This window comes from Amblyomma mixtum, chromosome 1, assembly GCF_055824585.1.
Source record: "Amblyomma mixtum isolate Tamu chromosome 1, ASM5582458v1, whole genome shotgun sequence".
In the NCBI taxonomy this organism is placed as follows: Eukaryota; Metazoa; Arthropoda; class Arachnida; order Ixodida; family Ixodidae; genus Amblyomma; species Amblyomma mixtum.
The window spans coordinates 160,358,803-160,372,486 of record NC_143012.1 but is presented as its reverse complement, the minus strand read 5'-3'; the positions used below and the strand labels follow the sequence as shown (position 1 = coordinate 160,372,486).

The following is a 13,684-nucleotide window of genomic DNA, read 5'->3' as shown; positions in this document are numbered from 1 at the left end:
CAAAAGAAAATTTAAAAACAGATAACAAGGCTTCTATTTCTTCAGCTTTGTTATTTATCGAACGGCAGTTCAAGTGAAAAAGTTTTAAGGCGTTTGTGCTAGCTAGCTTATTTAACTGTTCTGGAGCAAGCAAGTGATAGGAATCCATGATGAAAGATAACTTCCTAGGTCATCTTGGCCACGTCACTGCTATTAGTTATCTTTAGCAGCGTGCTGTTCTCAGATTTCCGTGCGTAGATCTGGCCTCCGCGCACCCAGACAAACTTCCAGTGTGACTCACGCTTCTTACTGACAGCAAGCCCCAGCAAGCGCTTGCGATCTGGGCACAAGTGCTCATTCACGTACACAGAGTCCGTCTCCTGGAAACCAAGGTCTGTACATGACAGCCTCGTTTTTCGCGCCTTTTCAAGAAAAGCGTCTCGCTTCCTTCGATGCATAAATTGTGCGACTATGTACTTTCCTGTTTTGCTTCCATGAACAGCTACCCTATGACATACGTCAATGTCGGAAGGCGAAACACTTTCGCCCACTTTTTCACCAAGTTCTCCCAAAATTTCAAGCAAGTTTTCATCTGTGCTCACAGGTATCCCTTTGATTTCTACATTTGCATTCCGCGAGTACTGTTCACAGTGTACCAGCCGTGCTTCACACAATTGGTCTTGGAAGCAAGAGAATCACAGCGATCTCTTAGAATTGCGTTTTGTTCGCGCAATTCCTTATTCTCCTCGACTGTGCTCTTGAGGTCATCCTTCATCTCGTCATATTTCTCACTAATGAATGACATGATGGTTTTTTATTTCTCTGAGCGCATTGCGAACATCGCGTTCAAGGGATTCCCTGAAAGCCTTAAATTTAGCCCTGATTTCTTTCTTCATTTCATCTAGTGCTAGCGCTAGTTCCTAGCTGATTTTGGACATGATACTGCGAGGCAAGCTGCAGCAAAAATCACAATGGTAGCAGTTTACAAATGGCAGCAGCGGCGTGGCAGTTTGCAATCTACAGAAATATGTAAAGCAAAATGACCAATCTACCGCAATGGCCACAGAAGAGCCTGCGCACCAGGGTTCTCGGTCCGCCCTGCGTGTCGCCGACGATAACGTTACGGTGCCACCACGTGCCAGCATTCTCACGAGAGTTACCTGCGACGAGCCACTTAGGGGACTCCGGGTTGTCGAGCCTAATGTCTTCCTCGTACTCACTAAGGGGGTTGCGGTGGCACGAGGCCTTGGATCCTTTCATGACGGTTGTACAGAGGTCCTTGTCACCAACTTCTGCAACGAACATCGACATCTGTTCCGTGGCACAGCCATCGCTTACGTCGACCATGTTCAGGAAGTGGCCGAATGCTTTGCTTGTGCGGAGGACACACCTGGAGCTGACGCCGAAGCGCTCACCAGCGTAGACATAAATCCTGGCCTTCCACCCACTGAAAAGAGGCAACTCCAGGACCTCTTGCGGGAGTTTGGTGCGTGTTTCACGTCGTCGTCCAAAGCGCGCCAAACGTCGATAGTTAAACACCGCATTATCACGCATGAAGGAGCCCGACCCATCCATCAGCAGCCCTATCGTGTGTCCCCTCGTGAACGAGATGCTATTCAAACACAGGTCGAAGAGATGCTCACAGACGGCGTCATCCAACCGTCAAGCAGTCCGCGGTCGTCTCCTGTCGCCCTCGTGAAAAACAAAGACGGGACACTACGGTTCTGCGTCGACTACAGGAAGCTGAACAGTGTGACCAAGAAAGACGTGTACCCGCTCCCGCGTATCGACGACTCCCTCGACCGACTTCGTCAAGCCAAGTACTTCTCTTCGGTCGACCTCAGAAGTGGTTATTGGCAGATAGAAGTTGATGAGAGGGACCGTGAGAAAACCGCCTTCATTACACCAGACGGGCTGTATGAATTTCGCGTCCTCCCATTCGGGCCCTGCTGTGCTCCTGCCACGTTCCAAAGAATGATGGACACCGTTCTCACCGGTTTGAAGTGGCAGACCTGTCTTGTTTATCTTGACGATGTCATCATTTTTTCCGCAACGCTCACGGAACATCTGCACCGCCTCAGGACTGTCCTCAAAGCCGTTCGATCCGCCAACCTCTCCCTCAAACCAGAAAAATGCCACTTTGGGTTCACCGAATTGAAGTTCCTCGGGCACGTCATTAGTGCTGACGGAATCCGCGCTGACCCAGAGAAGCTTGCTGCCGTTGCTGCCTTTCCGGTCCCCTCCCACAAAAAAGCAGTCCGACGTTTTCTGGGCCTGTGCTCCTATTATCGCCGCTTCATTAGAAACTTCGCCCAGCTCGCCAGCCCTCTGACGCTCCTAACCCGTGATGACACGTCATTTTCCTGGGGCAACGAACAACAGACTGTCTTCGACGAGTTACGACGCCTACTCCAATCACCGCCCATCCTGGCACATTTCGACGAAGATGCCGATACGGAGGTGCACACGGATGCGAGCAACGTCGGTCTTGGCGCCGTTCTAGTTCAGCGGCAAAACGGTGTCGACAAAGTAATTGCCTACGCCAGCCGCGCACTGTCGCGTGCTGAGCTGAACTACTCTACCACGGAAAAAGAATGTTTAGCGGTAGTCTGGGCCGCCGCCAAGTTCCGCCCATACCTCTATGGCAGACCGTTTCGTATCGTCACCGACCACCACTCGCTGTGCTGGCTGAAAAATTTAAAGGACCCTTGCGGCCGCCTAGCACGTTGGGCATTACGCCTGCAGGAATTCGATTTCACCGTCACCTACAAGTCAGGCCGGAAACACACCGACGCTGATACCTTGTCACGCGCTCCCGTCGAACCTCCTCCGCAAGACACCACCGACGATGATAGCTTCCTTGGAGCGGTCAGCACATCTGAGCTCGTTTCCAGACAGCGTGCCGACGCCGAGCTCCGTCTGCTCATCGAACATCTCTAAGGTGGGTGCCCTGAAATACCACGAAACCTAGCTCGTGGACTATCGTCGTTCTGCCTGCGGAGAGGGGTGCTTTATAAAAAGAACTCTACTTCAAGTCCGACAACTTACCTGCTCGTCATACCGCCTGATCTGCGGGATGAAGTCCTCCTTGCCTGCCATGATGAACCGACTTCCGGCCACCTTGGCGTTACCCGCTCCTTATCCCGAATCCGGCAGAACTATTACTGGCCCAACCTAACTTCAAGTGTCAAGCATTATGTCCGGACATGCCGGCAATGCCAGCGGCGGAAAAAACCCGCGCTCAAGCCTCCTGGACTGCTTCAGTGCATCGAGCCGCCACAAATACCATTCGACAAAGTCGGCATGGACCTTCTGGGGCCATTTCCTCTCTCGTCGTCCGGCCACAAGAGAATCGTAGTCGCCACAGACTACTTGACCCGCTACGTTGAAACGAAGACCCTTGCGCGAGGTACTGCCGCCGAAGTTGCCCACTTCTTTATGCACGACATCGTGCTTAGACACGGCGCCCCATCGGCCATCATTACTGACCGAGGCAAGGCGTTTACAGCCCGACTCCTACGTGACATCTTAGCGCTTAGCCATACTGCTCATCGACAACAACAGCTTATCATCCCCAAACCAATGGTCTAACGGAACGGCTCAACAAAACATTGGCGGACATGATCTCGATGTACGTCGACGCTGAACACAAAACCTGGGATGATGTCTTGCCATACGTCACCTTCGCATATAATACCGCGACGCAGGAAACCACCCAGCTCACCCCGTTCCGTCTCGTGTATGGCAGAGAGGTCCGCATGATGCTAGACGCCATGCTGCCGTACGGCGACGCAGAGCTTCCCCCTGAAGCTGGCCACTTCGTGGAGCAAGCAGAGCAGGCCCGTCAGCTGGCCCGCTTGCACATCAAGGACCAGCAATCCGCCGATGCCCGACACTATAACCTTCGGCACAGGGACGTGCACTACGAGCCGGGCGACCACGTGTGGGTGTGGACACCAGTCCGCCACAAGGGATTGTGCGAAAAGCTTTTAAATAGGTATTTTGGCCCGTACAGAGTCCTGCGCCGCCTGAACAGCGTCAACTACGAGGTTGTCCCCCATGGAACTGTGGTCGCCGGCCCTCAGCGTCAACGGCCTGCAATCGTGCATGTAGTCCGCTTAAAGCCGTACTTTTCGCGTGACTGAGCGCTGTGTTCACGCTGTTTCGTACCTTTTCCCCTTACCCCACGTGTGAATTTGACTCTCCCTGCATGTCATCTAGCGCGCACTGTATAGTTCACCTCACCCCCAGTCTTTTTTTTTTGTTCCTCCTCCCCTCACTGTACATACCCCATTCCACATCGAGACGATGTTTGCTTTCGCCGGGGGGAATAATGCCACGCGCCTAACGCGCCGCGCGGCCTCCGCGCTGAGTCGAAGACGACGACGAAGCGGCGGTGGGCTCTCGTGGCGCGCTGTTCTGTTCTGTGTCGTGGAAGCTGGCTCCATAATTAAAACAAGGCTCCCGGTCTTGGGTTCTTCCCGACGTCTACCTTCACGGCTCCTCTGGTCGTGACAATATTTCAAATCTTCCACTACTACACACTACACAAACATTTATTAAGTCAAGCTAGGAGTCTAAGGCAAATCAAGAAATGCTGAGGTGTCTGAAAAAGCGAAATCTGTATTCTTAAATAGCATTCTGCGAGTTCATTGACATTCACTCTTTTGGGCTTTGGGCGAATTTGTTTACCTCTCACAACGTTATGTATATGCAATCGCGATGCTACGCGGTACAATTACTTCCGGGTAGTCTGAATTTGATGTTCCACGGGGTTCTAAATGTCTTATACAATTGTGGATTCCAACAAGAGTCCAAAAGCTTCAGGACGTGTGTTCTTTGCTCCTGAGCTCACGGGAGCAGCGCATCTGCCGAAGCTGCCACCTCGTGTTGAAAACAAATTTCCGAGAGAGTACCAACGCCCAGGCGTGCACGTCATGGTTGCTGGGACTCTTTGCGACTGGATTCATGCAGTCTTTAGATAAGAACTTGAGCCACATGCGGCCGTCTCACATGCTGTGATCGTTACGTCGCTGCAACCTCCCATGCAACCCTGCCCTCGGCCGCGCTGTCCATTACAGCTTTACAGCACTTTCTAACAAAGAATACTTTCATCGAAACCCTATATTGCGGTCCATAAATGTAATGCATAAAAAAAGCACTGTGTTTGATTGATTGGAGAAATTGCAGACAGTTTGCTGAATGCATCTGAAAACGAGAGAAATAAGTAAATGGAAACTGGAAAACCCCAACAGCATGAAGCGGCATTTTTTTTCCTAATAAAAAGAAAGGAGCCAATTGGCAGGTATCTTTGAAACAGTGGTGCCGCAAAAACTAAACAAGGCAGGTACGCAAAGTCAACAAGCTACAAAGTGTAAGCTAGGTATTTAATTTTTATGAGTAGCATTACAACAAAAGCCACCCCTGGATTTGTACCTATAGGGAGATCTGTGGACTTTATACAATATTGTATTAGCCATGAGATAATTTTAGCTGCATTTTTACGCAAACTAGAGCAAACATCACACGCTAACCGGTGCGTACCTGAAGCGGAACATGAGGTCGAGCATGAGGGCAGAATGAGCTGCAAGTACGCCTTCGACAAATCTAAAACTGAAAAAACGGACCCGCCTTGTAACATTGTAAAAATGTCCTCTGGTAGAGGGAGCGGGTACTGGTCAACCTCAATTGCAGGATTTACCGTGACTCGGTAATCACCGCACAGCCGAAGCTCCTCACCATTTTTCTTTGGAACAATCACCAGTGGTGTCGCCCAAGCACTGTGGCGCACCTTATATATGACTCCAGCTTTTTCCAAATTAGCCAATTCCTGCTCAACCCGTTCTCGCAGCGCATACGGCACTGATCGCGCCTTACCAAATACAGGGGACGCATTTTCCTTAACTACAATGCTCGTCTTGAACCCTTTTATCGAACCGTAGCCAGGCTCGAACACTTCGCGGTATTTCTCGGTCAAGGTCATCAAGGGCATTTCTTTCGTCAGTGGCTGCACATGCATCACTTCATTCCACCGAATTTTGATTTTACTCAGCCAGTTCCTGCCAAACAACGTAGGCATTCTGGCGCCTTTCATCTCTTTAACAATTACTAGAGGCAAGTGAAAACACTGATCGTAGTACTTCACTACAACATCAATTATCCCCTTGATATCAATAGGCGTGCCATTGTACGTAACCAGTTCGACGTCTGCTGGCCTGAGCTCGGTGTTTGGAAAGTGCTTCGCGCACTCTGCCTCCGACATTACGGAAACCGCTGCTCCTGTGTCCAACTCCATGGGTACGTTTTCCCCATTTAACTGCACACTGACTACAATGGCAGGACTGGCCGCACGGTTGTCGGTGTGGCAAAGGGTCAGAAGTTCACTGTCCGACGATTCCTGCTCTTGTTGATGCACAACTCTAGTTTTGCACATTTTAGCAACATGGCCTTTCTTTTGACATTTGAAACAAACACTGTTCAAGAACGGACAACTTACAGGTGCGTGCCGCCCACCGCATCGATGACAATTCGATTTAGTCCTTTGAGTCGTATCCTTTCTTTTTGGTTGGTCGGAGGCGTGACAGCTGTACGCCGTCGACGACTTGCTCTGCCAGAGGACATCACTGCCGCTTGACGCGTGCTCCCCACTGGTTTCCGACATCATTGCCACTGTGTCTCTCGCTGCCATTTCCATGGCCGTAGCGACGCTGCAAACACGGTCCCAGGTGAGCTCGGTGTCGGTCATGGCCAACAGCCGGCAACGTATCGCCTCCGAGTGTAGACCAGCAATCAGGCGGTCCCGAAGGGCTTGTTCCAGGAAGCTGCCGAAGTCGCATGAGGCTGCCGCTTGCTTGAGCTTCACCACAAATTCCGCGACACATTCTTGAGGTCCTTGCTTCCTTCGATTAAAATCATATCTTTCGCTCACCACAGACCGCTTCGGAGTGTAGTGCTTCTGCAGAGCCGACACGACTTCCTTGTAAGTTGAGTTGCTGGGCGTCTTTGGAAGAAGCAGGCTTCGGAGCGTCACATACGCTTTTTCTCCTATGGCGCTGAGGAACAGATGCAGTTTCTTCTCCTCGGCCACTCCATTCCCTGTGAAGTACAACTCGAAGCGCTCGATGAAGACGTCCAAGCTGCCGCTGTCAGGATCAAACTCCGGTAGCTTGCCGACTGCGAATGCCATTCTCAGTTCGGGTTGAATCCCATCCTCGTCGCCAATTTGTTGCATTCCCAGTAAGCAGGCGTAGGCTTGACGAAACGGCTTTATTCACAGTGCTGCATACTGGCAGCTCGAAAGAAAACTCCCCCCGAGTACAGCACATGACACGCATATATACATATACTCAGCAGCCCGGCACATGCGCAGAACAGACAGATATCTTATCACACAGCGGTACACGCACGTGTCGCGCCCCAGATACCGACACAACACTATATTTAAAAACTTTGCTCGCAGTTTACATAGTTCAGCTGAATGCGAAATAGGTGAGCTAACGCGTTTGCCTTTGTTTATCTTTGTTGATCTCTCTCTAGCTTTTTATAAACCAGCACTCAGACGTTCTTGCAGTTCTCGCCTTTCTACTTGTGATAAAACTGTTCGATTTCAGTGATCGTTTTGCTCTCATTGCCAGTCTCCGAAGCCACCTGTACTTGGCTATATACTGCTAGTTCCTCCGGCAACTTCATCATTCGCGTTTTCTTCCCCCTTCGTCTTGAAGAAACAGCGCGAACGAAGACGAGCACAAAAGACAAGAAAAACGGACGACACAGCGCTGACACAGCGCTGTGTCGTCCGTTTTTTTTTTTGTCTTTTGTGCTCGTCTTCGTTCGCGCTGTTTCATCAAGATGCTTAACCAACTAGCCCGCCAAAACGTGTTAATCCTCCTTCGTCTTTGCGTTTTTCCTTCTTCTTCAGTCTCCGCATCCAGTTTTGCAAGGTTGTACTACCTTCACCACTCAGCGTCGGCTTGCCACCTCGCAATGTTCACTGAATTGATTGACTCACGTTGGCGCTGTTCTTTTGCATTGCTGTCTAGCTCGCCATGCACGTCGTTCGGCTTTAGAACCTGTCGAACGACCGGCTTCACCCGCGATTTTTCGTTCGCTTCACTGCACTTCCCTACGGCGGCTTCATCTCCGGCTATGCTATCTGGCATCTGCACGTGCTGGTAACCATGTCTCTCGCCCTTCATCTTCACAGCCTATATCCAGGCGGCTGCACTTGCTGCGATGCGCCTCGAGCTTACCCGAGTTACTCCGAGACACACCAGGAAATAACGGCTTTTAGTGCGCTCTCTCTCGAAAAAAAAAACTGTCTATTTCTCCCAAGCCAGCTAGAGCTGCAGAAATGAAATTAATATGGCCAGGCCTAGATTTTCAAAACACGGCCGCGTGAACAGATCACCTTCACTGGCTACTGCACGAGATTACTATGCTGCCGCCTCAAGCGATCAACCCTCGTGTTTGACTGCCACTGCGGACCATAGCTCAATTCCGAGGTTTATCACTATGTACAGTTATTCCGTTCCGCGGAAATAAGTCCTTTCCCGTCGTAATCCATGATGTCGACGAGATTATCACGAATATACGAATTCAGCCTTTTGCTAAAATACCAACACAGCTTGAAAAATCCTCTCAACTACTTTCTCAAACTGTGCAACCTGACAAAAACTTAGCAACTTTCCTACGACATCAGACACAGAAAGAATTGGACACTGCCATTTTCTAGAACTAACCAAGGGTGCAAGAGGATAACGAACTGTCTTCCAAAACTTAAATAATGTAGAGGATGTGAATCTGGATATAAAGAATATCTCATGAAAAGAATGGAAAAAATATCTCATTTCTAGCACAGATCTTGCAACTTAACCTCGAAATGTAATTAACTTCTGGAACTAAATGACAGTTCGTTCCGATTGCATCGATAATTTCTGTGTCCTTCATCTAATGATGGCTTTATATGGTTTCCCTTACATTTCATTGTGTCAAGTCTCACGTAACTTTATTTTTTTTTCTGCTGTGAGATACAGCAACATGAACACGGTGCATTTTTTAGTGTGTGTATTTTGTATATTATGTGTTACATAACATGCCAAATGCTTCGGTAGCATTGCAGTGCATAACATGCGCACTAATGTATGTCCAATAGTCTTATTAGCTGTGTCTTATTGCTTGTATTATTTTCCCATGTACGCCTATGAATAGTAAGCTTGATTGTGTCCAATGAGAATGTCTACAAGATATGTATAAGTGATCTACTCTGCTTTTAATCCACATATCTTTAATTGTTTCAATGAAAAGCTGTATGTTCACGCCCTTCAACCTGCCAAATATAGGGGCAGCAACCTTCGTCAAGCTGCTAATCAGCAGCTTTTTGCTGCTTGCCCTCGCATTTTTGTACTGTTGTAAAAAATGCGAAATAAACTAAATTGAAATTGAAATTCAAATTATAATTTGACAGTACCCGTGAGACAGGCAAACGAGATCACCGTAATTATGCATGTCTCACATCTGGGCAATTGGCGCTGTTCGAAGATTCTGTACAAAGGCAACACCCCTCCGTCATACCTGAAGGTAGGCCGTTTTCATCATGACGTGCGGCCATTTATACCGGAACTCACAGCTCTGAGTGCTGTAACGAGCATGTTCATAGGTGTTCTAACGGCAACGGGTCCCTTGACACGTCGTCTAATGATTGCCCGCGTTTAAAAAACAAGCCTGGCGTCCTGAAGCATGGTCCTGGCGAGCAAATAGCGTCCTGAAGCAAATGGTCCACGCACCGGGAAGCTCCTGCGACTGTTCGATAAAAGCCTTCTCGCTGTATAAAGAATTCCACAAAAACTTCTCCAAAAAGCACCCACATCGACACGCCCCTGGAACCTCCTTAACCCCCTACCATGCTACCACGTCGAAGTGTGTCTTGTCAGCGCACTATGGTCAAGGATGCACAGACCGCATCGTTCGCGGATGCTTGGCCAGCGCTTCCACCATTGCGTCCTAATGAGCATCTTCAGCATAAGCGCCTATAGTAGGGCTCAACATTTGTTACATACGGGCTACCAGAACAAGGCGAAGCCCTCGTGATTCTTAGGACTGTGGTCAATGCAATTCGCCCTCTGCTACAGGCCCTGCAATTCCCAACTGCTCAGAGCGTATTACTGGTGCTGCACTCCCTGGTTTCAGCGCTTCAAGACCTTTAGAATACAATTGGTGGCCAGCTTCCAACGTTTCGTGAGAAAGTCAGAGGCGCTGCGCTCTTATAGCACAACGCAAGGGGAGTCTAGTCACGAATCTCATGTTTCCGGCTATATGTGTTGGAGCGAAGCTCGACTTCTCGCGTACAAACCTTTAAGGTTACGTTAATGTGCAGATACAACACTGGAGTCGCCTGAATTAATAAAAAACCAACAGGATATTGTGGTGTAAGTGGGAATCGAACCAGGGTCGCCGGCATGCGAGACGCGACGCTCCCACTCCGCCAGGACTGTTTTTTTTGTTTTCATATGATATTTATTACGATGATTTGATTTTTTATGTGCATGAGCTATCTACAAATATTAAGATAAGAGTGGCACCTCAACACACATAAGCAACGAAGCATGAGAAAAGAGTCAATTCGGAGCGCATAGCTAATACACTATAACACGAAACATCTAAGGAGCAAGGAACTAGAAAAAAGGTTCATACTTAAAACAGCACGAAAGACGGGACGAAAAAAGTGGACAACACAAGCGCTTTTGTTGTCTCCTTCTTTTGTCAAGTCTTTCGAGCTGTTTTAAGTGTGGACCTTCACCAACAAGCCGAGTTCGCCACACCAGTGTAAAAAAAAAATGCAATGAACAACACAGCGCTGTCATTCAGTGCCACTCTGTAATCAAACTCGCTCTGGGCATACAATTCTTTTAGGGGCAGAATCATTCTCCACAAATGACCTTGAGCAGAAACAATATTGTATAGTTCGGCACGCTGCCGCCTTTTTTTTGTACATGTGTTACGAACATTCCGCGAGAGGGCAGTGGCCTAGGCTGCGCGTCCCGTTTTGTTTCGTTTTGTTTTGTTTTAGTGCGTGCCGTTGGAAGGGCAGGAGCGGCTCGAACGCCCATGCTCTTTGGTTGGTCTCCCCGTTCGTTCTTGCGTTTTCCCTTGCCACTCCAGATGGCGGGGCTCTCTGCCGACATTTAGAGTTCCTGTATATGCTCCCGCAGGGAGCAGAGTTGCGCGAAGGTCCGCCATCATGTTCCAAGCTGCGGGAGAGAGTTGCGCGAAGGTCCGCCATCATGTTCCAAGCTGTGCGGGAAAGCCACTTCTCGTACGTACAGTGGCTGCGTACCTCGCTGTGTAGGGCGCTTGGGCTATTCTTTTTCTCCTTTAAATAGATTGCCTTGAAGGCAAGTTTCTAAACGTAACGCTGAAAACTAATCTGATTTGCGGAGGGTGTGCATACAGCACGAAACAAAAATCGCCAAAGGCTAACAGCAAATCGTAACCATGACAAACTGACGAAAAAAGACTGGAAACGGCCTGCGAGTTTTCTTTTTTTTCTTTCTGGAACCAGTAATTTCATAACAACAAGCAGTTCCGTTCCATGAGGCAGCGTCTGTCCCATCCTGTCTTGCTGCGTGCACGTCTTAAGAACAAAAAGAGTATAGCGATGAATTACTTTTTTTCACAACTAGCACCGCCGCGTGTTCTGTACGAGTTATGCGCGAAAAATACGAAAATGCATCTTTCTAGAACCACATTAAAATAATTGTTCAACTTGTTGTAGGCAAGCAGACTAAAGCAACGGGAATGCATTGAACGACGCGAGTCTGACATAACGAAAAAATTAACACTCATTTGCTTGCCTAACACATTTCACAAAATGTACCCCGTTGCTAAATGCAGTGATAGGACGGATCTTTAAAGGACCTTGAAAGTACTCTTACACGTAGATATTGTTTAACTTTCCTCATTTTTGATCGAAAAGCACTATCGTTTCACCTGAGTTATTAAATTGCAATAGTTGTTGATTACTGTGGTAGGTTTTCCTGCCTGCTTCATCCTTATTGCTCGGAAAAGCTAATTTAATGTTCTGCTTTGCATTTTTGTACTCCTTCTTCGTAGATTCGGCTTAGTTCGCAGTGTCAAAACATTTCGCGACTCCTGGATTTTTTTTAAGCCGAGGTTATAGGCTGATTTTCTGTCTTCTAGCTGAAATTATTCGCGGCATCAAGATTTGCGACACTTGTTTACATGCGATTTTTGCCTATCCTATCGTCACATCTCTCACTTAATCTTTGTCAGATGGTTTTTAAGGGCATTTTTACTAAGAACAATACTTTATAGCATAGGCAGACAAATGGTTTAGGGGGGTTTAACTGCCCAAAGCGACTCAGGATATGACAGGGAACATTACATGGCCTCTAGAATTTCGGCTCCATCGAAATTCGACAGCCGCGGCCAGGATCGAACCCGCGTCATTCGGGTCAGCAGCCGAGAGCTATAACCACTAAGCCACCGCAGCGGCTGCATAGGCAAATTAAATGTTTATGCAGGTGAGACTGGCATCGAAATGTAGCAAAACTTTGCATGGAATTTGCTTCTTGAACATTCATTGTCCCTTATATTTCACCTCGAACCATCACTACAGAAGGCTCGAAGCAGCAGTAGAGTAAGCAGAGCCTGCCCTCGTGAAGGGCCAAAAAGTTGCAGATGCAGATTGTAAATTCTGTACAATTTCAATGCAGTGATATGCTGCAAATACTGCTTCGAGGGACAGGTATAGGCTCAAACTAGTATCCATAAAAGGACACTAAGTGAAAGATCTAGACAAACAAGATTTTCGTTGCGTGTTCCTTATTTGATAATGTCTGTAAGATAAAAAAAACTAGTGATTTCTTCAAGGTAAACAAATGTCGACACATGAAACATGTTTTTACCAATGCAATTCTGATTTCGCTGTCGAAACGAGCAAATGTTGGTTGTGATGGCACTGGTAGATCTTGGAACATGTTAGAAATTTTTATTTATTTATCAGTACTGTAAGCCTTTCACAGCCGCAAACAGGAGAGGTTCATTCTCAAAAGCCACTTGAGGCGCCGACGCACTTCGGCCGCCGACCTTCCACATGGCACTGCGTAAAACGCTTTGCCGTTTCCCGTGCGATTGCTGCAGTTTGGCGCACTGCACCCAGTCATAGCTGACGAGTGCGTCCGTCACCGGCACTTCAGAATAGAGCACTGCACGGGCCTAAATCTGAGGCCCAAGCCCGGCCCGGGCCCGAGACCTGAAGCCCGAGCCCGGCCCAGGCCCGCGGCTTCAAGCCCAGGCCCTGCCCAGGCCCGCTAAATTATCGCTCTAGCGAGCCCGGCCCGGCCCGTGAATCCCGGAGTGAAGCCCAGCCCTGGCCCGGCCCGGACCGTTTCACAGTATCACTTGAGGTATGCTGCTCACTCTGAGCAAGTAGACTGCTACTAGACGGATAAGAACCTGGCCGACAAAGGTTCTGAAACCACAGTTTGGCTTACAGAAGATTGGTTCTTTTTAACCCAGAACGAAGTGATTAAGAGTTGTGCTCGCCAGGCCCATGTTTTGGACAGTGATCTCGTGTAGGTGCGCAAAGATAAACTCGGAAGTTCCGAAAGCCAAATAAAAGGTGCCGCATGCGCGCGTAATGGACTACTTTTCATTCCCACATGATTTTAATCAGTTATATTTTGGC

The 13,684-nt window shown here is 48.5% G+C and overlaps 1 protein-coding gene across 1 annotated transcript; it reads right to left on the bottom strand.

Moving 5' to 3' along the window:
- Positions 1-5,508: 5,508 nt before the first annotated feature.
- LOC149369539 (uncharacterized) lies at positions 5,509-7,351 on the bottom strand. The gene is made up of 2 exons (XM_089575877.1): positions 6,308-7,351; positions 5,509-5,523 (listed from the first exon to the last, which is right to left on the bottom strand). Exons 1-2 carry the CDS (start codon positions 7,208-7,210, stop codon positions 5,509-5,511), a joined length of 918 nt encoding a protein of 305 aa, XP_089432003.1. The 5' UTR covers positions 7,211-7,351.
- Positions 7,352-13,684: the final 6,333 nt, after the last annotated feature.

Excerpts from the sequence above, each read along its gene's own strand:
- LOC149369539 (XM_089575877.1), bottom strand. The coding sequence starts at position 7,210 with ATGCAACAAATTGGCGACGAGGATGGGATTCAACCCGAACTGAGAATG.